Genomic DNA, 24,199 nt, shown 5'->3' on the forward strand with positions numbered 1-24,199 from the left:
AGGTCCTGAGAGGAAGCTGCTCTGGTGTCTAGGTGGACTGGGGAGATAGTGCAGTGTTAGTGTGCCCAAACACTGACCCATGAGGATAACTCGTCAGGTCAAAGGACTGCTACTGAGGACCAGAGTTTGAGTCCTGGTACCCAGCAAAGAAGAAAAGAACTGACTCCCAAAAGCATCGACCTGTATTCAAACACACACCCATGAGCCCACCCACGCACACACACACACACACACACTTACACCCTTACACACACATGCATGCACGCTCACACACACAAACGCACACATGCATATGTGTGCTCACTCACAGACACACTCATACTGACACACACGTGCCCACGCACACACACACACCCTTGCACACATATGCATGCACGCTCACACACACATGCATACGTGTGCTCACTTACACACACACTCACACTGACACAAAGGGGACAAAAGCCATCGCAGTGGTGCTCGTTTGTCATCTCAGCTCTGTAGTGAGACCTGGGTCCCTAGGGCTTGGTCCACCGGCCAACCACCCTAGCCCATTAGGCAAATTTCAGGCCAGTTTTGAAAAGAAAACTTGAACACCTGAGGAGCATCCCAAGATTGTCGCTAGAAATTGCTGCCCTCTCCCCATTCCACAGAAGAGGCAGCTGGGGCATGGGGAGGTGGGAGGCTGTGACCTGGGAGCATCCCTTGACCTCGGCAGGCCAGCATCCCCCTTCCCACAGGCAGGTGCTCATCAGCTTACAGGATCTGCAAAGGCCTGCTCTCCCTCCTCTTTCCAATAACTGAAGATATTTTGGACTCATCCTGCAGCACCCAGAGCTTCCCCTTAGGGGGAGAGGGTTTGCTGAGGACTCATTAGATAAAGATGGATGGGCTCAGGCCTTCCATACATTTCTGTCCTCCTCCTGACCAAAAGTTAGCTTCACAGAGATACTGCTGCAATGTCACAAGTCACGTGTTAAGAAGAATGAATCTTATGCCAGTAATTCCTATACTAAAAGCAGTGGCTACTGAGTACTGAGCTGTAGTGTTCGATGTGTGATTGGTATGTGCCATGTCCCCTCACCTTTATGGCGACACCATCAAATAGTTAGAAATGTTATTTCTACTCAACAGACGAAGAGACAGAATGCAGAATAGTTAAACCTTTGAGTCTCCAGTAATAAACCATAAGGGGTAGAATAAGAACGGGACCCAGCCCAACTAAATCTTTAGTCCCCAAATAACCAAGTCCAAGAGAAAAAAAGGGCGGCTCCTTCATCCACTAGAATTTAGCGATGGTGGCTAAAGGGGGAAGGCACGTAGAAGAGGGACCAGGAGAAGGGAATTGCCCATGCCCTGGCAGCTCTCCAGAGTGGGAGCAGCACCCCTGCATCTCTGCCCCAGTCCTCATCCCCTGGTTTCAGTGGCCGACAGAGTCCCTGGCTTCCGGTGGAATGCCAGGGACAGGACTGCGTCTGGCATGGCATGGCTCTCAGAAATGCATAACCTACAGCCGGGTAGTCATCCTCCAGGGAACTGGAGCACAGGGATGGGGAGGGGGGAAGCCAAAGCAAGCAAGAGCCACAGGGGAGAGCCTGGAGAGCGGGTGGGGGCCGTATTGGAGAGAGCCCAGCAATGTAGAAGCAAGGCTTTCCTCCTGAGTCTCCCGAGGTGGCAGCTTCTGGGCACAAACAATGTTCTCAGCCCAGTGCCGCATGGAAAGGCATTCTGAAAGGACCACTTTTTAACTGAGAGATAAAAACATCAATGTCATAAGTACCAGTGGGGAACCAAGTGCTGTCTGTACAATATTAAAGTCAGCTAATCATAGCTCTTACCCAAAACATTCCTGTTAGTGGTGAAATTTTTCAAAATCCTTTCTGTTAGATTTTTGAAATGCCCAGCACACTATTGTTAGCTATAGTCGCCAGCCTGCCCAGCACATTACTGTTAGCTATAGTCGCCAGCCTGCCCAGCAACCCTCCAGAGTCCTGTGCCGCTCTGACTGCAGCAAACCCATTGATCAGCCCCCTCCACACTTCACTCTCGACAGGCTCAGGTCGCTGCTATTCTGCTCTCGGCAGTGAGAATTTTTTAGGTTCGTGTGTGAGATCTGGCAGTCTTCCTGTGCCCGAGTTACTCCTCTTAGTACAGATGTTTCCAGTTCCACCTGCAGTGCCGCAGAAGATGGGCTGGGATGCCCTCCCCTGCCTTATTTTTTAGCCAAATAGTAAGTACCCCATCATGTCTGCCAGGCTTTATATGTCCGTTCCTCCCTGTGGACATGCAGATAACCCCAAGCGGCCACATCCGGTGCTGGGCACCTTACTCTACACGTTACGCTTCTCTCCTTTACTTTAGCCAGCTTTTTCCAGTTCTGGGGAACCCACCACGCTATTTTCCATCATGGATGCGCGAATTAGGCATCTACCAACGGCGGGCAGACATTCAGGTGGCCTGGATTTGACTGTCCTTGGGAGAAAAATCACAACAAAGAGGAAAACTGAAACCGTTCAGCTGTGGGGTGACTGGTTCAGGGTACTCCCGTCACAGCCTCAGCTGTGAACTGAGAGGCCACCCAGGCAGGCCCTGGGCCTCAATTCATCCCTTTAAGCTGTGGAGCCTACCAGTCTGCAGAACTGGAGATTTATGAGCCACCTGTCCCCCACAGTGGTGAGAAAGATACTAGAATAGTACTTTGGCTCTGTAGTTAAGTCCCCTCCTCACTTTCAATCCTCCTACACACCCTGCGTAAGAATATTAGCCATCTCTTTCGAGCAAGCCTCAGCATGCATAAACTCAGGATCAAGCCGCCATGATGAATGCACACAGCACCCATGGTGGCTCACAACTGCCTGCAACTCCAGTTCTAGGGGATATGATGCCCTCTTCTGGCCTCTGAGGGCACTGTGTACACATGGTGCATATACATACGTATGTGTAACATATTCATGCACATATAAGTCATCTTTTAAAGAAAGCTTAGGGTGAAATACGGCAGTCATAGGCAGGTCCGGTCACTCTAGTCAATAAGAACAGACAAGTCTATCTCCCACAGGCCAACAAAGCCGCTGTGGAAAAGGAAATATTTTGCTCTATCTGGGCCAGTGCAAACACTGGGTTGGTCCCCAGGTGAGACACAGCCTGCTCTTCTGTTGAGGATTTTAAGGGGAATTCTCCGTATAACAGCGAGACAGAATGGGAAGGGCAGTCTGTGGATATCAGTGTCAGCGTCTGCAGCATCTTCGTCCCTGAAGATGACCACATGGCCAGGCCCCCACCTTCTCACCTTTTACAGTGCAGCTCAGCCAATAGCTGAGGCCAGAAACAGCGCCTGTGCTGGCTCCGTTGTATGAGCTGCTCCTTACCGGGCAGAGCATTTAAGCGACACCTTCCACTTCACTTAATGAACTTGGGACAACCTGACTGATGGCCCGGCTCAGCCAGAAATGACAGCTGGCATTTCCCTGATGGCCAGATAAAAAGGCAGTTGAAGTGTGTGTATGTGTGTGCGTGTGCGTGCATGCATACATGTGTGTGTGTGTGTGTGCATGTGCGTGTGTGTGCATGACCTCAGTCAGTGAAAGGAGCTAGTAAGACAAAGCTGGGCGCAATGCATAGAGCTGCTGTGTTCCTGCAGCTGTCTCGGAAACTGGGCCCGTGAAGTCACCTTAGGGGAAACATGTATCATGCTGCACATAATGACCAGTAGAAACATCCGAGGATTAAGAATCAGACCAAGACTCCAGTCCTAACTAACTTATCCATTCGAGGAGCATTGATCTAGTACCTATCATGTGTGAGCTTCTGGGTTAAATGCTGGGATGTAACACAAAACCCCAACCAGTGGGCTCAGGGGACATTACAGGGGAGGGGGCAGAGAGGATGTAAGAGCCTGCATAAGGAGTGGAGTGCTGGGGAAGGTTCCAGATATCACAGCAGCTGAGACTACAGCACAAGACCTCCACAAGACTGGGTCCACAATCATGGCACTGGGAGAGGAGCCCCCTCCCTGAGGATTTAAAAACAGTTGTTGGGGAAGGGGGTGACGTGTTCCTCAGTGCTATGGCCACGGGGAAGGCATCCAGGCTCCTGTAAATATCCCCGTCCATGCTGTTGGAAGAGCTGGAACACACAACGCCCCAGCCCTCACATACACACACAGAGACAAGAAAGTAGAAGATGGGATACTTAGGGAGAGGATGGGGCCAACCAGGAATGGGAGAGGGATAAGAGAGGGCAATGGAGCAAAGATGACCAAAGCATCTTATATGCATGTATGAAAATGCCACAGCGGAACCACTGTATAAAATACATGCTAACAAAAACACTACCAACTAAATTGCTTTCAACATTTGAGCACTCAGTTCTGCTCCTGATGTTTCCTGCAAACATGAACCATTCACACCAGTGAAGATTCTGCTGGGAAATGAGTCACACACTTATGACTTCTCACTGTTCACGTAGAGAAAAATTACGTGAATTTTAAACGTGCTCTTGGGACTGGAGAGATGGACCAGTGGTTAGAGTACCAACTGCTCTTTCAGAGGACCGGGGTTCAATTCCAGCAACCACATGGTGGCGCACAACCACATGTAACCCTAGTTTTGGGGCATCCAGCCTCAGGCACTCATGTGGCACACAAATATACACACAAGCAACTTACACACACTGAAAACAAAAACAAAACAAAACAAAACTCAAGCATACTTTTCATGGGCTGGAGAGGACTAAACAGGTAAAAGCGCTGCCAAGCCTGAGAATGCGAGTTCCATCCTCAGGACCCACTTGGTGAAAGGAGAGCTCCAACACCTGCAAACTGTCTCCTGAGCTACGCCCACACATACGCACACGCGCGCGCGCGCACACACACACACACACACACGCGCGCGCGCGCACACACGCATACACACACGCACGCACGCATACACACATGCCCCCCACGCGCACGCACACACGCGCCACACACACACATACACGCGCGCACATACACTCGCACACACACGCGCACACACACGCATACACACACGCACGCACGCATACACACATGCCCCCCACGCGCACGCACACACGCGCCACACACGTGCACACAGACATACACACACGCAGCATAACACACAGGCACGGGACTCTTGCTAAAGCTAACGTGTGCTTCTCTGTCACCTCTCTTCCTTGAACAAGCTGCCATGTGCACTGGGCAGGACTGCTAGTTAACTGGTCCCTGTTTGCCCAGGGCTCTCCTGGTCTTAAGACCCAGAGTTCCCCACGTGACAAGCCAGCAAGGACTGCTGGTCACCCTCATGCCAGGGCGCTTTCCACTTGCCCAAGCTGAATTCTGCCTGGGCGTTATTCCTCTGGGTAATTCCCAGCTGGGGAAGGAAACTCAACTTTTAATGCAAATAGCCCAACAGCGTCTGCCTGGATTTCATAAAGGTTTAGGACAGCTTCACTAGGCAGGGTTCTTACTCTCTTTCTAAAGATTTCCGGGCAGAGATTTGCAAAAGCCACCTTGAAAGCCTTCCTTCCATTCATAATCTTTTTAAATCATTAGGTCCAACCTACAACCCTATTGTTTTATTCTCAGCGCCAGACTGAAGAAGGAAATCTTCAGCATAGCAGCCACAAGATCAAGTGGAATTACTGGAGACCTGGGAATGGGACACACCAGAACAGAGCAGAAAGACCCCTGGAGGGCAGCCTTTTGAGTTGTGGGGGGGTGGGGGGTGGGGGGGGATGTGGGGGGCACATTATAAAACTTTGAGAAGGGCTGGAGAGATGGCTCAGTGGTTAAGAGCACTGCTTGCTCTTCCAAAGGTCCTGAGTTCAATTCCCAGCAACCACATGGTGGCTCACAACCATCTGTAATGAGGTCTGGTGCCCTCTTCTGGCCTGCAGGCATACACACAAACTGAATATTGTATACATAATAAGTAAATAAATAAATATTTTTAAAAAATAAAACTTTGAGAAAGCTGCAAAGTTTGTAGACTGTCGGGTTAAGCAGAAAGCACACAGCTGTGAGGCCTCGTTTACAATCTAGTCTGCTCAGTGTGCCGAGGTGGCCCGCCAGAGGCCAAGAGAGCGGGCACCTACCATGCAGGGCAGGGCCTTTCGCTTTCCCCATCTCTGCTTTCACCTCATGCCCTCCCCCACCGATTGACAACATTCATCCATTTTACAAATTAAAAAAAAAAAAAAAAACTGAAGAGACAGAGCGAGTGAGCCTCATCCTACCATCCAGGAGCTGCATGTGCGGGGCATGGCTCCTGCTTGCATGGAGTTTGGAGAAACTCTCACAGAAATGTTGCTAAGTAACTCAACAAAGGTAGATCAGAGTTCAGAAAACAGGAGAGAAGAGATGAGGGGCGACTTCAGAACCTTTCTACTGAGAATAAATGGCACGGAGCCCTGAGAGAAAGATGTTCGGCTCTGTGACAGAGTTGACACTGTACAGACTGGGGCGGGGGCTCTGAATGCTGTGCTGGCCTTAGGACTCATGTTTCCTACAGCCCAGCATGGCCAATTCTGTCTCAGATCCCAAGAGTACACACCGTGTATGAACACCGAGTGGCATTCAGTTCCCAGAGTTTCCCAACCTAATCTAATCCTCAAGGTCATTTCAGGGATCGTTTCCAAACAAGGAACAAAGAGTGGTGGACTCACCCCTGCTGGGGAACGAGAGTAAACAAGCCCCAGGCGATTCTTACGTCAGACAAGTTAAGACCTGTTAAATCCTGTCTTCAGAAAACCTAACACAGCATCTTAGTCGACAGCAGCCTCCTGGCCATTTTAGAGAATGGAGTGGGATGTTAAAATCATTCAGCTTTCTAAGAAAAAGAAAGGGAAAAATAAAATAAGAGCCCCGTGGAGCTCAATTAGCCAGTTAGGCAGAAGGCCGCTCTCCTGCCCTTCGGTTCCAGGGTCTCTCATTCTGGCTGAAGCAATGTCGGCTCAGAACAGAGCCTATTCCTGCTCAGAGGGCTCAGGAGCACGGTCCTGGTGTGGCGCCATTGCTAATTCAGGAGTTCAGAGTGCCCAAAGCAACTAGATTCTAAGACACCACCAGCTTTGGGAAGAGGGCATGGATTGGGAACCAAGGCAACCTAAGTTCAAGTGCCAGACCTACCACTTACAGATGACATGGACACTACATGGACCGACCCTCTGGTCTTCATCCTTCTCAGTTGCAAAGGGGCTAATCAGCCCTGCTCGCAGTCTATTCCCAGAGCACAAAATGATGGGGGTGGTAGCCTAACCGCTGGCCTTAACAGATATTCGCCAACAAATAATGAAGCAGGTTAATGTTTAGCATATTATGAGAGAGGTGGCACCACCACGAGATCAGATCAGTAAAGAGGCTTCTGGGGAGAGTGATGCCTGTGGAAGGGCAGCAGGGCCCTCAGCGACGCTGTCACACGGAGGACAATGGCGGTGTGCAGCCCTTCAGGTGCTGAACTTTATTCAAAGACAACACATTTTTCTGGGAGCTGTGGGAACTGAACCCAAGTTCCAGAAAGGAAAGCAGACCTCAGATTTTGGTGACAGCAACTGAAAAGCTGGAGAACTGTGGAGAAGCCAGGCAGGTGGTCTGCAGGCCATGTTACTAACGGTGCCATAGAATTCAAAATGTTTTCTCGTGATCCTTTAGAGATGACGGAAATCATAAGGACTTTCCCGACAGGTGGAGGAGAGGTGGTGAGGGGCCGGTGATGGAAAAGGGTTTGCCATGAGGGCCTGAGTTTGGATTCACAGCACCCACATAAAAATAGGTGTGGTTGTGTGTGTCTGTAACGGAGATACTGGGGTAGGGCGGAGCTTACTAACCAGTCAGCCTCGGCAAATTGATGAGCTAGTTCTAGCTGGTGAGAGACCCTGTCTCAAAAGACAAGGTGGGAGACCTCTGCACACATGCACACGTACACAAGCATACATGTACAAAACACACATATTCATACATGTGCACACATGCACACATGTACAAAACACACATATTCATGCATGTGCACACATGCACACATGCACAAAACACACATATTCATGCATGTGCACACATGCACACTCGCACAGTGCACACAGGTAGGGACACTGGGAGACACAAATCATGCATAGAGTCAGCATTTCTGCAAGCATTCAGTGAGAAAGTGGCACCACACTCTACCAGCATGGACTCTGGGTGGCTGGTCCCATCCCGCTGGCCTCAGGAAAAGGCCCGTGCATGCTAATAGCATCTTACTGTTTTACTTCCACATGGTCTGAATTTGATTTAACTCTGCAGCTTCTTCCTCAACAAAGATGAAATACATCATTGATTGTTTAATGGCCCTTCCGGCAATGAAGCCTTTATTAAATAGCAGCCAAACACCCAGCACTGAGGCTGGGAGCAGGGCACAAATCTCTCCCCACTGCGCTGGGGAAGACAGCTGCCCCTGGCCCCCTCCTCTCAGTGTGCAAGGACACTCAGCAAAGGGGCATCATGGCCTGGAGGGAACATGGAAAACAGCCCACTGTGGCAGGATGCCTGGATCCCCACTCACCAGAAGGGAGGACAGTGACCCCTGAAAGAGACATCTCTCCTGCACTCCCTAGGCACAGCCTGGGTGGGGCAGACAGAGTGCACCAAGCAGATCCAGGTGCGAATTCTGGTTTACCGTGTCCTCATTCCTACAGACAAGGTATGATCCTAACCTTCATGGAGGCTCAATAAGGTGCGTAGTGATGCCATCCCTACTCCGTACTGAGGATGCATAAATCCTGCTTTGCCGCAGTCTCCGGCGATTGGCTGGGTCACCAGATGTCTCTCTGTCCCTATGGAGGATTTACCCACTATCCACCCCTAAATATACCACAGCATAGCCAGAGCAGCTTCTCATCTGCAAATCTATGCAGCTGCTTTTTCAGGCATGTGCACATGCCTCTTAGGCAGGAATGTGTGTGCGCACACACACACACTCAAGCAGGCACACATATACACATAACCACCCCTTAGGTAAGCACACACACACACACTCAAGCAGGCACACATATACACATAACTACCCCTGAGGTAAGCATACACACACATATATATACACAACCATCCCTCAGGTAGGTACATACACAAACGCACACACATCCCTCAAGCAAGCAGGCACACACAGAGACACACACACACACCCCTCAGGCAGATACAAACAGGTACACAGGCACACGCACACACAGACACAGACACACACACACACACCTCAGGCAGATGCAGACACAGATGAGCATACACCTCCATCCATAGCCATTCTTCCTGCAGCCCCCTCAAGTCTTAGTCTGAAGTTCAGGTGCCTTAGGCCAATGCAGGTCACTTCCCCCTCTCACCCTGTGCTCCAGAGGGAGTTAACTGCCTGCCCCCACCCCCTTACCAAGTCTTTAAAGCACAACTACCCCAGACAGCTGGCTTGCCCATGCCAGACTCAGCTCAGGGGCACCTCCCAGCTGAAGCCTCTCTTGACCCTGAGCCCCAGCCGGGCACCCTTGACTTGCCTCCCTCCCTACTTCTCTCACCACAGATCAGGCTCCGTAAAGGACAGCCCCCACAGAGAGCTGCTGCTTTGTTTGCCCAAGGCTCAGCAGGGTCTGTGGCACAAAGTCAAGCCTGAGGAAATGTTTGAGAAAGGAATGGAAAAATTATTCCAGCCAGTGTTATTAAAATCTGATTCTAGACTATCGCAGGCATTGTGCAGTGGGGTATGAGGACCCAATAGTAAACAAGACACGGCCCTTGCACTGATAGAATTTAAATCCTACTGGGAAAGAGAAAATTCCAGAAGCAGTAACAATAAAGCTGATGCACACGGTGGAAGAAGAGCCCAGAGAAAGAGTATCCAACCCAGAGGAGTCGTTTTCCTTTGGACAGGGAGGTTGTAGCCGATACTCAAAGATGGAAGGAGGTGTGGGCAGGAGGAGAAGACAGCAACAGGCGCCGATCTGGACCTGAAAACAGCGGGGATATGGAAGAGACCGAAGCCTGTTTGGCCACACAAGTCTTTCTGGATACCTCCAGGCTGGCCCGTGCTGCCCTTCTGTGTCCACCACACTTCATTATTCAAACAGAACTCAGAGGCAAACACAGGGCTCACCAGCACACGTGGCTCCTCTGATCATGCTGTTTCTGGGCAGGCTTCTTGCCAGCATTTGAAATTTTGTCTTATTTAGGATAAGGGCTCTCGTGAAGTTGTCTAAGCTGATCTGAAACCCCAGGCTCAGCTGATCCTCCTGCTTCAACATCCAAAATATTTAGGATTATGGTCTCCAGCCCTCAAGGCCAGTCTAGAATATTTTAATTATATTTTAACTCCCCAGAGCATGGCTTATGAGTAATAGCTATTACGTAGTATTGGCATGCTGTCATAATAAAATGATTTGTTGGTTTAAACTAACACCAAGAAACATTCCATCTTAGTAAGCAAACAAGATTATTTTCTATTTGGGTGACTTGATATTTGTAATGAGGCTTTTCTGGCAGATGACAATCAAGAATCTCATTTTAACAAGCCAGTGTGACGAGTTGACAGCAGAAGACACCACTGATCTAACAGCAGCCTGTGTTTCCAAACAGAGGTGGCTTTAGCAGGTGAGGGAAGACTGGAGCTACACAGAAAACTGTCTGAAGTCCCTCTTTAGAGTCAGTGGTTAAATTTGAAAACTGCAACTCAGTCACCTTGTCTTTACATCTGAATTCAAGTTCAAATCAACAAATACTCCATTGTGATAAACAGCAATCAGCATTAACTTATTAATAAGCTATTACTCTAACAAATTTGTCAATACTAGGACATGTAGAATGCTGACTAATATATGTTTGCCGAGAAGAGGGCTAAGACAACGTGGTCCTGGCTCAGAGCGCAGTGTCTCACTCGGGCCTTGGAGAACCCATATTTGCTGAGTGACGAGGAAGAGCTTTCAGGCCTAGGGATCTGAAAGCTGTCTCTGTACGCCTTATTTCACGTCTCTTTCTGGAAACGCTCTGCTCACGCTGACAACACTGCTGGAGAAACTCAGCAGCAGTGGTGCTTGGTGGCCACCCGAGCTTATTAAACTGTCATACAGCGGGGGCCATTTGCGCCTCCCTTTGGTCCCCAGACACAGGGCACTTTTTCCAACAAGCATGCCTTAGGAGTAGGGAGTTTTCTGAGCAGTAACAACCATTAGAGGAACAGCTTTGCAAGGAGCCGAGAGACTTGTAAAGTTTAGTGTTTCTGAGAAAATGTCATAAAACCCACAAGACAGTAAGGTTTTGTGTGAGCATTCTCAGACAGCCTGGGATTCCTGACCAAAGCCACAAATGCGCAAGCTAAAGAAAACGATGTGATTCCCAAAAAGGAACCTTGCCAGACCGAAGGCTTAGGGGACTCTCCAAAAACTGGCCCTTTACTTCTGGCCTGAACTTTGCAATGCCAGAGACGGGCTTGAGCACACTGGGGTCTCTCTCTGTCACCGCCCTTTAAAGAAAGTCGTCATTCTGAATGGAGTCCAACTGACAGCACAGCTCAAGCCCACTGTCACCAAATGGTTCTCTGTGCCCGCATCAGCCAACGAAGGCAATGCGCTCTCTGCCATGAACTACTCCTGACGGGCCAGGGACACAGTCTTCACTGGTATGCTCCCCACTCACCCCCACCCCTTCCCAGGTGCCCTAACTTTGACTCTGAGGTCTGCCACGGCATCCTGACCTACCTCTCTGTCTGCAGCCTTCCTTGCAACCCACTCTCCATGGGCATCAGAGGCATCCAAGTCTTCTGTACACTTAGGAGTGTGCTCCAGCTTCTAAATGCCTGCTGGCAAGGGGAGAATCAGACCAGAAGCTCTCATCCAGGCTAGGCGCCCTGAGAGGCCACATCTTCAGTAGACAAACTAGAAGAAAACCTGCTTCTATGTCACGGCCATGGTGAAGGCAAGGACAAATAAGAGGGAAAGGTCTCCCTTGGGATACCTACCATAACACTTCCTCAAAGAGTAGCGGGACAAAATTCATACTATGTCTAGAGTTTAAAAAGTACAGCTCTCTCACACACATGTATGTGCACATGCATGCACTCTGGCACAGGCTCTCTCTCACACACGCACACGTGTAGGGTTAAGACAGCCCCTTGAGGGGGCGGGGTTTGCCTCGGGCGAATGCCTACAGATAAATGGGCGCGCGCGGGAGGCGGCTCCGGCCTTTTCCTTCCTACCTCCTGTGCCACGCGGGAACTTCGGTTCTGTGCACGCACACTCACACATGCACACACACGCATGCACACGCTCGTGCGCACTATTAAAAGTTCTGGTTGGTAGATGTTTCTGCAGCAGTCACACAAAATGAAGACCCCACCCACTCCTCCCAGAACGGCTGGAGATCTAAGTTCTGAGCACACGAGTACACCACCAAACAAGGCTTGAGACCTCAGTCAAAACCCCCAAAACAGAAAGATGGGAAAGGGGGGCTAGGTGAGAGAAAATATCACAAGAGAAAATGGGTGAGAACTTTCTAGAATCAATAGGATATCAAAGCTTTGAAAGTGGAATCCCCCCAAAATTCTAAGCAGAATAAAAGGGAAAGCCTGTCTCCTGGAAGTGCTTCAGGGACTCTGGAGACATCGGAAACAAACAGAAAATTTTACAAGTTTCTGGAGGAAAAGCACACGCAGCCAACACAGGAAAGGGATGGCTAGCTCTCCCCAGCAGCAAGAGTCCTCAGGGGGTGGGGGCAGGTAACTAACCAGACAGAACCATAGTGAACCAGCTGTATGTGCCCCTTATGAATGAGGAAAAATAAAGGTAATTTCCAGCAAAATAAAACCTGATATAATTTATTATAAATTGCAAGTCATTAAATTAGCTGCTACAGGATTACATCCAAGGGAACATTATAATAAAGTAATTAAAGAAAATGGCAAATGTGGGTAAATCCAAAAGACACTTAGGCTATGTAAAATAATATCTAACTTTTTAAATCGAAGAAAGGATAAAATAACAAAAATATTAGCTACAAAAGCTTGTAAGAATATGGACTGAATGAAAACTCCCCCTAAGGTCCTTATGTTGCTAAGAGAAGAATGAGACAAGCAAGATGGCTCAGCAGTTAATGGCGCTTGCTGCCAAGCTGGAGGCCTGGAATGTAAGCCCAGGATTACATCATCGGAGAGAACAGACTCCCACTAGTTGCCCTCCGACTTCCCCATGTGCACTGTAGCATGTACAGCCATACAAATACATACAAAATAACAGTAAAGAAAAGGGCTGTAGACACGGTTCAGAAGCTAAAAGCACAGACTGATCTATCAGAGTACCAGAGCTCCTGCCAATACCACATCAGACATCCCACGATTGCCTCCAACTCCAACTCCAGGGGACCAACACCCTCTTCTGGCTTCGGTCGGCACTAGGTTTACATGCACAAATCTACACACAAATACATAGACATGATTTAAAATAGTGGCGATAACGTAGCCTACTACCCGGGGCTAGTGAGGGACAGACCTCGGAGAACCGACTGCCACTCCTTTACTAGACAAGCACAGGTCTCTTTTGTTTGCTTGGCTTTGTTTTGCTTTTTTAGACAGGGTATCTCTGTGTAGCCCTGAATTCCCTGGAACTTGCTTTGTAGAGCAGGCTAGCCTTGAACTAAGAGATCTTCCTGCCTGCCTCTGTCTCCCGAGTGCTGGGATTAAAGGCGTTGTGCACCACTATCACCTGGCAGACTAGCATAATTTTCAACTATATTCAAAAGCTTACCCTTACACCCACAGATAAATGTCACTGCTCATCAAAGAAGCGTCTCTTTATGGAAAATAGAGACCATTAGAGAAAACCACAGTTGGTTATAACACAGTGATAACAGACCAGACGGAGTGCAGCCTCTGTAGAAACAGCTATAACTCTAAGGCTCAGGGACCACAGCAGAAGAGGGGAGCAGAAAGACTGTAAGGGACAGACAGCCAGGAATTCTGTGAAATGACAGGGACTCTGCATTCATGATGCCTCAATCATATGACCTAAGCAATGACAATCTCAATAGAGACACACTAACCCAGAAGAGGGAAATCTCACAGGGACTCACCCTAGACAAGAACTGCAGGAAACTAATGGCTGCTGAGAGGGGGAGAATCAGCCTCTCCCAGGAATGAGCCCCTAACTGGTAAACCAATACATAGTGGTCAGCCCTGAGATCACACATACACAAGCAACAAAACGACTCAGCAGCTTACATTTATATATTTGTGCATTTTCTATATCTTGTGTGTGTGTGTGTGTGTGTGTGTGTGTGTGTGTGTGTGTGTGTGTGACAATAATAATCAAAAAGAGACCATCAGTTTGAAAGGGAGTGGTGGGTAGGGGACGTGGAGGGGATGGAGGGAGGGGACATGGAGGGGTTGAGGGGGAACGTGGAGGGATTGGAGGGAGAGGACCTGGAGGAGTTAGAGGGAGGGGACATGAAGGGGATGGAGGAAGGGGACATGGAGGGGATGGAGGGAGGGGACATGGAGGGGATGGAGGGAGGGGACATGGAGGGGATGGAGGGAGGGGACATGGAGGGGATGGAGGGAGGGGACATGGAGGGGATGGAGGGAGGGGACATGGAGGGGTTGAGGGGGAACGTGGAGGGATTGGAGGGAAAGGACCTGGAGGAGTTAGAGGGAGGGGACATGGAGGGGATGGAGGGAGGGGACATGGAGGGGATGGAGGGAGGAAAGGAGGTAAGTAATGTGACAGTATTTAAGTTTAAAACAATAAAGAAAAATTTAAAAACAGTAAAACTAAATCTTTTTAAAAATGAAAAACAACATGATTCTAACTTTAAACTGTGGAATGACACACATGCCAAATATTCTAGCAGATAGTTTTAGAAGAATAAAAATAGAAAGTGTAACCAACTCCCAGGCCAGCACAGCAAGAAAATGGGGAAAGAAAAAGTAACCAAAGACAGGAAATCCACAATTACAAGGAGTGATGTCAGCATTACTTCAATAAATTAAGAAACCAGTTCTAGCCATAAATAAAGGACATTGAGCTTATAATTCATGTTCCTAGAGAAGCTAAATAAGAAGGTGAATCCAAAGACAAACACATAGGCATCCTCATGAATATTAACCTTCATCAGGCGATGAAAGGAGACAGAGACCCACATGGGAGCACCGGACAGAAATCTCAAGGTCCAAATCAGGAGCAGAAGGAGACGGAGCACAAGCAAGGAACTCAGGACCACGAGGGGTGCACCCACACACTGAGACAATGGGGATGTTCTATCGGGAACTCACCAGGCCAGCTGGCCTAGGTCTGAAAAAGCATGGGATAAATCTGGACTAGCTGAACATAGCGGACAATGAGGAATACTGAGAACTCAAGAACAATCGCAGTTGGTTTTTGATCCTACTGCACGTACTGGCTTTGGGGGAGCCTAGGCAGTTTGGATGCTCACCTTAGGAGACCTGGATAGAGGTGGGCAGTCCTTGGGCTTCCCACAGGTCAGGGAACCCTGATTGCTCTTCGAGCAGATGAGGGAGGGGGACTTGATCGGGGGAGGGGGAGGGAAATGGGAAGCGGTTGCGGGGAGAAGGCAGAAATCCTTAATAAATAAATAAATTAAAAAAAAAAAGAAATACAAAGAGGAAGACAGAAAAAAAGAAAGAAACCAGACACAAAACTAAAGCCATGAAATTGATATAATGCAATTCCTAAGGAACAAATACCACATTCTTTTTTGTTTTATTTTTTGATTTTGTTTTTTGAGACAGGATTTCTCTTTGTAGTCCTGGTTGTCCTGGAACTCACTCTGTGGACCAGGTTGGCCACAAACTCACAGAGATCTGCCTGCCTCTGCCTCCCAAGTGCTGGGATTAAAGGTGTGCCACCACTGCCCAGCTTTTTTTTCTTTAAAGATTTATTTATTTATTATGTATACAGCATCTGACTGCATATATGCCTACATGCCAGAAAAGAGCATCATTACAGATGGTTGTGAGCCACCACATGGTTGCTGGAAATTGAACTCAGGACCTCTGGAAGAGTATCCAGTGCTCTTAACCTCTGAGCCATCTCTCCAGCCCCCACTTCATTCAATAACTAAAGAACACACATTTTTCTCAAGCTTTCAAGGAATGTTGTAAAAGTTACTGTCTTCATTACTTTTCCTTTTCTGTGACTTCACTGAGGACCTGGCTTTAAAATGTAAAACTCTATCCAGGACAGACAGCACAGCATGGGGACAAACATATTCCTCCAGTTTCCTCCAGGGTGATGGGTTTTATTCAGATGACAGAAGCAGTGGGGACACAGCTGGGACTCAGTCCCAACATCAATGACCAGGGAAGCACACAGGCAGCCGAGGACACAAGGCACAGTGCCAGCACACAGTGATGTTCCTTAGGCTTCAAGGGACAGGAACACAGCCAATGTTCTCTGGCCTTTGGGGCGGGGTCTCAAGGCAGTTACAAGGAAAGGGAGGTTCAAAATGAATTAAAGGAACAGCAAGCTTATGCACCTGTCTGCATCACTGTTTGGTATAAAATGTAATCCGGATGTCAGAAATTCATTAGAGAGAAAGCTAAATCCACCCACGTGTCCAAAGCCCCAGGTGCTTGAGGCTGTATGACAATCTTCACGACTATGCTCATTTTTAGAGGTGAAGCAGCTTGTCCAGGCCACAGAGCCATGTGACAGAGGAAACGTTCAAAACCATGTCTATTCTTTTTCCAGACTCCTTGGGAGGTCTGAAACGGGGAGCAAAGAAACCAAGCCAGGAAAGGCACACTTCTTCCCGTTCACACAACACACCATTGTCCCCAGTGAAGCCAAAGACAAGGGGCACCTGCTACACACATGCTCCATCTCACCCCAACCGGGGTCTGCTATCTGTCATATCCCTGGAGCCCATACGGAGCAGGTAGATGTGGGTCACAATTATCTGTGGAATATGTGCTTGGGATAAGCTTAACTAACAGACTGACATCTATGATATGCTTTTCTTATAGTTAATGGAATAGACTAAACAGGCAGCACAGATACAATGTCTCCATTGCCTGGTAGATGGAAAAGGAACGAACTGAAAATCAGCACTGTGTCCAGCCCTGGGTCAAGGCCATGCCCGCACCTTCTCTCCTGCCTCTCACAGATGCTTGGTAGGGCAAACATCATCACAGCTCAAGGAGCTGAGCCTCGGGAGAGTGTCCGGAGTGCACTCTCCAAACAGCTAACGGCAAGGATTTTAACCCTTGGCGACCTGGTCCTTTCTCCTAGAGCAGGCAGCTGAAAGGGGCCAATGACTTTCACAATCTGCTCTTCTTCGGGAATGGATTTCAAAGGGAAACAAAAATGTATGTGAGGATTTTTGTATTCAACATCAGCTGACGTAAAAACAGGATCCAAAACTACTGGCAAATGAAAGAATGATGTATAGTGTGTGTTCTGTTCTTAGAAAACAATCCCAGAAAATACTACACCTGCTAAAAAAAAAATTAATGTGCAGTCATTACAGCCCCTGAACATGAGCCTGAAATTTACTGTCTTGAAGGGCTGATTGAGAAGTTAGTCTGGGTGCCAGAGCTATTACACATATTGCTCAAATACCAGCAGTAGTGAGTTGTGATTTTTATGTGGTGACAAGTTTAACTAGCAAAGGGGAAATTCTGGTGGATTAGACGTTAAAATAACATGTCTGCTGAAGGAGAACATTTGATGGAGTGGGGTATAAACTGTTCTCAAGTATAATGCTCTTTTCAAAAATAAGACATAAATTGCACTATCGTTAAAACTCAAAAGGGAAGTGGGAGGGAAAAGCACCCTGGTTTTCAATTTGTACTATGCCTTTTCCCAGAAGGAATCAGAGAGAGATGCAAATCACAGGCTAGTATTCCATGGAGGAACCACCAGACAGCCTAGAATCACCTCTGTGGCCTGGGGAGCCACCAGACAGCCCAGCAACACCTATGTGGCCCAAGGAACCACCAGACAGTCCAGCATCACCTCTGTGGCCTAGGGAACCACCAGACAGCCCGGAATCACTTCTGTGGCCTGGGACACCACCAGACAGCCTGGCATCACCTCTGTGGCCTGAGAAGACAGGACTGGAAGGAGTGGGTGCTGAGTGTTCATCGCCCAGGCTGGGTGTATTTCAGCATGCTTTAAGTGCTGTTTGTCATACTGCTCTACTGGCTCTGAGTGACTCTGCTGTCATTTGAGAGTTACAGATTGGATGGAAAAGGAGGGATTGAAAGTGGAGAATTACAGAACTCCCACAAAAGGAGCTTTGGAACATAACTGATGACTGCTCAAAGCTGCCTCTCTTGCTTAGATGTTGGCCTGCCTCACTTTCTACAGTCATTATCTGGGGGTGGGCGGGGGGGGGGGGTGGCCTAGCTCCTTGCAGGATGACTTTTAACAAAGGATAGCAAAAAAAGATGGTTTAGGATTGTACGCGGGTGACAAATTCTAGACCTGGATGGCTCTGTCGCTTATCACCTGGGTAGCCTTGGGCTAGTCGTGTACCAATCTCTCAGACCTTGGTTTTCTCGTCTCTGAACAGGAAATGATGCTAGCATCTGCCTGAGATTAGTGTGAGGAAGAGATTAATAAACTCAGTGCTCCATCCACTTGCTTTCTAAATGTTTTACTACAGCTACTCATTTAAATTTTTTTTTATGATTCTGTGTGTATGGGTGTTTTGCCCACATGTATGTCTGTGTACCACATGAGTGCCTGGTTCCCATAAAAGTTATCCCTCGGAACTAGAGTTGCGAACATGGGATGCTGGAGCTCAAACCCAGGTCCTCTGGAAAAATAGTCAGTTAACTACTGAGCTATCTCTCCAACCCCCAATTTGTTCAGTGTTAGTGTGTGTGTGTGTGTGTGTGTGCGCGTGCGTGCGCACACGCGCGCGCACGCATCTGTACATGTGGGCGTACCCGAGAGTTCCTGTGGAAGGCAGAGGACAACTTACAGGATCCTGTCAACAGTCAGTTCTCATCCTTCATTGTGTGGGTCTTAGGCCTGGAGGTAAGCATCTCTACCCACTGAGTCATTATGCCGGCCCCTCGATCCATACTCTTAAAAAACTATTTATTTATCTAATACTTTTATGTGTGGGGGCGTTTTGTCTGCATGTATGTCTGCACACCATGGGCTTCAGATCTCCTGGAACTGGATTTACAATTGTGAGCCTCCCTCCATGTGGGTGCTGGAAACTGAACCTGGGTCATCTAGAAGAACAGCCAGTGCTCTAAACTGCTGAGCCATTTCTCCAGCTCCTTAATCCACTTGGTGCTACACCTGGCACAAACACCTAATAAATAGTAACTCACATGCCACGAATGGTAAGACAGGACAGTAGTGTTCCCGTGCAGTTCAGAAGATACACTGAGTGTCAGCAAAGGCTTTCAGGACAGGGACTGTGCAAACCATTGCCACAAGTGACCTACTATCAAATCTTTCAGATCCCCCATTCATGTTTTCTGAGGTTCAAGGTCTGACACCTTCAAGGAAGGTGGTTCACACACATCTATTTTCTGTGGTGCCTTTTCTCCAAGGCCTCCTTAAATGAAGGTGGCAAGTTAAAAAAGAAAAAAGGAAGGAAGGAAGGGAGAGAGGAAGGGAGGGAGGGAAGGAAGGGAGACAGGGAGGGAGGGAAGGAGGGAAGGAGGAAGAAAAGCATGCAGGAGATGGAAAGGGAATTTTCTACAGAGCCTCCAAATGTGAGCCGGGAACCATCCCACTTTGTCAGTGGTGATTTGAGGACACGTGACTTTGTCAACTGAGAATCACTTTATTCACATCTGCAGATTTACAGAGCTACCGTCTGTGAATTCGCTCTTGCAGAAACAATGTGAACATGTGGACACAGGTGAATTCGATCCGCCCAGAACTAAAAACTGAACCATCTGAGTTAGCATGAGGCACGCGGGCAAGGGAAACTGTGGAATGCATGCTTCTTAGCATGGTCTGCAGCTGGCTCTCTGTTCCCTGCATGCTCCCTAAGCCAGCAACATGTCACTCCTATACCTGAAACCTGGCCCTGACTCCCTGCCTCGCCCACTCAGGCCCCAGACAGGACTGTGGCCATCTGGTTTGCAGCTCAGTGCCTCTTCAGTGAGACCTCTTGTACAATAAGGAGCCTAGTTTATTCACATCCACTGCTGCCGTCTACAGACGAGCAGGGAACTGAAGCCTGTCCACCCCAAGTGCTAGCTCTGCCCCTGACTCACATATGGCCCCGCATAGGTCAGCATTTTTGTACTTCAGTTTTCCCATCTATAAAATGGGTACGATAATGCAGCTACTGTAGTGAGTGCTTAGGAAGTTTAAATACTTGTCTGGTATAGACTAAGGGCTCATTATTGTGGACATCATGGTGGTTTTTAGATATGTGTGGAATTACAAAGAAACCCAAACAGGAAGGGCAAGTGTTCCCAGTCGCTGAGCACATTTTGCATTCACGGGCTAGCTCAGGGCTCGGTGAAGCGGACCACAAAGAGAGAGGGGACCTTCACGCTGATTGACAGTCCTGGCCTTCCTTCATTTATTTGTTTTGCCTTTTGAATCAAGGTCTTGCTATGTAGCCCAGGTTTGCCTTGAGCTGGTGATCTTCCTGCCTTGGCTTCCCAGGTCCCTGTGTGAGAAGCAGGTGCCACTACTGCCAGCATGACCTTCCTTCTCTTGGGCTACCCACTCAACTCCACCACAGCCAGCCTGCAGAACTCTCTGCAGTACTCTTCAGCAGTACAGGCAGACACATCAGCCCACACGCCCCAAAGAGGCTCTCCACAAGTCAACACTGCATCCACCACACATGCACAAACTGAGGCCTGCAAGGGCTGTGTGTCTGTACTTTGTTAGTACCGAGTCCGTCTCTATATTACTTGTCGTTTTGTCTTAGATGCTAAGGATGCAGCAATTATAGGGGAAAGTCAGTTCCGTAGGCTGGTGTTTTGAAACCCCATGTTCTAGTATACCCAATGACATACGTGTTATGCTACAAACATCCAGACATTCATTTGTTGGGTATCTCTTGAACACAACAGAGGAACACAGTCCCTTAGGAAGGGTAGCATTAAGTAAATCATTAAGTCACAGTGAAGTTTTTTTGTTGTGACTGAATTATGTTCAAATATGCTAGAATGAGCATCTTTACCTGCATGCCAACATGCTTTGCACGTGTCAGAAGGCAGGCCTGGGATGGTGGGGCAGTCAAGGTAGGGTCCTCCGAAGCGCCCACTCTGCTGGGCTCCCTGACAAGGGTTTAACACTGTCATCCGGTGCTGACAGTGGGAGACTGGGAGCCTGAATGTGCTCCACCTACCCTCATTGTTCAGATGAGCACACTGAGGCCTCAAGAATTTCACGTAATTGTCCAAAGTAGTATAGCTGATGGACGCGAGCCTCAGACTTCTGCATGGGCTTGCAAGGCTTCTTTTCAAGAACAGGCCCCATCCCATCACACGATGGGATTCCGGCTCACTGCTACTGCCTTCCTTCCCTCTCAGGTGCACTCCCGGTCTGGGAGCCACAAACACTGCTCCTCTGCGGGGGCCCATGCGGCTCCCCTACCAGAGACCCAGAGGCCACATCACTAAAAAACCTCTGCCCGCTGTGGACACTCAAGACTCCTTTGGGTTTCACTCCCCCAGGAAGCTGTGCTGGGGCTGGCCTCCTCCGCTCCCACAGCGTATAGAAACACTCATCACGTAATATGCTCACACATTCAACAAATATTTATTGAGCAACATCCATATGCCAGAGACCTTTGAGTACAGCAATAACAAAACACAATGCCTGCCCTTGAAGAGCTTACATTCTGGTGAACAAAACGATAAGCCAACAAAACAGTGTCAGGTAGAGCTCCATGCTGTGAGACAGCAGCAAGGCTGGAGACCTCTCTCAGGATGTGCCATCTCATCAGAGCTCTCCAGAGGCCACAGAGTAAGCCATGCACACAGCTGGGGAAGGAGTGCAGTGCAACAGTGGCGGCGGCAGCAGCGACAGCGGCAGCAGCAGCGACAGAGGCAGCAGCGACAGAGGCAGCAGCAGCCCTACCGATGCAGACTACCTATTATTGCATTCATTCCCTTCTCAACTACCAACGCCTGAAGGCAAGGGCACAAAGTGTGACTACCTCAGCCCCGCACAGAACTTAGTACAGCCACAAGGAGTATTTACAAAATAAGAGAACGAACCTGGGTTGGGTTGGCTGAGCTGTCCTTAAACCCAGTGAACAAGATCAAGCCTGCTTTCTGTGCCTTGAACCTTGAACACTGGCCCTGGCTGGCCAGACTGCGTCCTTAGCCATGTCTGTCCCTGGACTCTCTTCACTAGGACTGCACACTGACAAGTCCACGTTTACCTTTCTGGCCCTCCCCTCTATGGGCTGGACATGGGACTTTATCTACAAATCTAGACACTGTAGAACCGAGTCTTCCCACTCCTTCCGACCACAGCGGACCTTCCTGCGGTCATCTCTCCAGTTTCTGACTTCATTAAACCACGTCTACCATAGCCTCGGCACAGGCTCTGCCCCTGTCCTGGTGCTCTCTGCGGCAGATTGCTCCCAAAAGCTCGTCAATAGCTCCCATGCTCTAACCAAGCCAACAGGCCTTATTTACTTCGCTGATGGCAACAGAAACCTCTGGGATTCATTGGTGCTTTGCCGCACACCCTAAAAGGACAGAAATGACATCAAGGGTGAGTGATTCACCTCCTCACGCTTCCAGCCCCCACTGACTGACACCTGCTCCATGCCCGGATTCATACACTAGCGTGGTCTGCGGTGGTGTCTGCGGTGGTGTCTGCGGTGGCGGGGATGGAAGGGAGAGTGATAAAAGTGGCTTGTCACTTACGGAAGACTTGTACGATCACTAGGCAGTAAGCCCCCTCAAGGTAACTACCCGGCTTCACTTTACAGAGGTTGACAGGCCAAAGAAGAAGAGCAGCTTGCTCAAGGTCGCACAGCTAAGTAGCAGGGTGTTAGCAGGCTGTAGTGAGGCGTCGTCAAGTACCAACCTGGCTCAAGAGCGGAGTGGAACTCTAAGCACTAAAGTTTACAAAACTTTAAATAGGACTGAGATGAAGAAAATGAAAGTCGGTAACGGAGATTACAGACATGCGGAGCCAGGGCAAGGGCTGCGCTGCCCGGGAAAGCGCCTCGGGGCCTGGAAGGACGACCCCCCTGTGCCCACGCGGCGGCGGGCCTCACCTCCTTCCACCTGAGCTGCCGAAGGCTGATCTTCAGCGCGTCCAGGGACGTGCGCGCCTTGGAGCTGTCCACGGTGACCGGCCGCGGCGAACCCGAGCCGCGCCGGTACCGGCCCCGGCCCCGGCTCCGGCTCCGGCCCTTCGCGAGCTGGCACAGGGCCCGCGCCGCCGGCCTCGGCGGGGCCAGGGGCAGCGCGGGCGGCAGCCGCCGGGCGACACGGACGTCGCCTTCCTCGGCCGCGCGGGGTCGCGCAGGGACCGGGAGCGCGGCCTTGGGCTGCTCCTCCCGCGCCGGGCGCTCGGGCTCCCCGGCAGCGCCCGCGTCCACGCTCAGCTGCTCCTCCTCCGCCTCCGCCGCCGCCGCCGCGACCGCCAGCTCCCGCTCCGGGCTGCCGCGCTGCATGGCGCTCAGGGCCGATGCCGGCGCCACAGCCACCGCCGCCGCCGCCGCTCCACTGCCCCGGCCCGCAACCAAACTGCCTCCGCCGCCGCCGCCACGCGCTCCCCGCCTGAGCCCGTTGCCATGATCGTTCAGGCTCCGGTTGACAGGGATAGTCGCCTCCTCGGGACGGGGCCCGGAAAGGGACAATCGCCTGCCGAGGTACTGCGACCTCACAAGCGAGCGCGCCCACGTGACCAGTCCTGTCACAGAGGCGGCGGCGGCCATCTTGGAAGAGGGCAGCGAGCAGCTCAGGCCCTTCACCGCGGACCTCGCTAAGTTGCTGAGCGCCCAGAAGTTGTCCAGCTGATAGCAAGGTTGAGGGTAAAAGGTGTTGAGCTCCAGTTCGGCTCCCGAGCCTGGAAGGAGGAGGACTTTGTGAGGAGCGATATATTTTGCAAACACAAGACTCAGTTTCCCTAGCCTTACACTCTCTGGGTAATTCCAGACCATCCCCCCACTCATCCCTATTCTGTGAGCACCAGACTGAGAGGGGAGACCACCTTTGCTGGCTTTCAGGTATCTCCCACGGGATAGAGAAGCCCTGAAGATTTCCTTATGCGCAGGGGACAGCAACAATTTTTTGTTTGTTTT

The 24,199-nt window shown here is 49.7% G+C and overlaps 1 protein-coding gene across 3 annotated transcripts in view; it reads right to left on the minus strand.

The window, feature by feature from the left end:
• Ttll11 (tubulin tyrosine ligase like 11) overlaps positions 1 to 23,735 on the minus strand; it is a 224,135-nt gene extending 200,400 nt beyond the window's left edge. For all 3 annotated transcript variants that reach the window (XM_041674424.1, XM_041674423.1, XM_041674422.1), the window contains exon 1: positions 23,168 to 23,735. In XM_041674424.1, the coding sequence (XP_041530358.1) occupies positions 23,168 to 23,569 (402 nt within the window). In that variant the 5' untranslated portion in view covers positions 23,570 to 23,735. The remainder of the gene's footprint in view (positions 1 to 23,167) is intronic.
• Positions 23,736 to 24,199: the final 464 nt, after the last annotated feature.

Source organism: Microtus oregoni, unplaced genomic scaffold (assembly GCF_018167655.1).
Source record: "Microtus oregoni isolate MIOR12 unplaced genomic scaffold, Mior012 000025F_ref0000491, whole genome shotgun sequence".
Lineage (NCBI taxonomy): Eukaryota > Metazoa > Chordata > Mammalia > Rodentia > Cricetidae > Microtus > Microtus oregoni.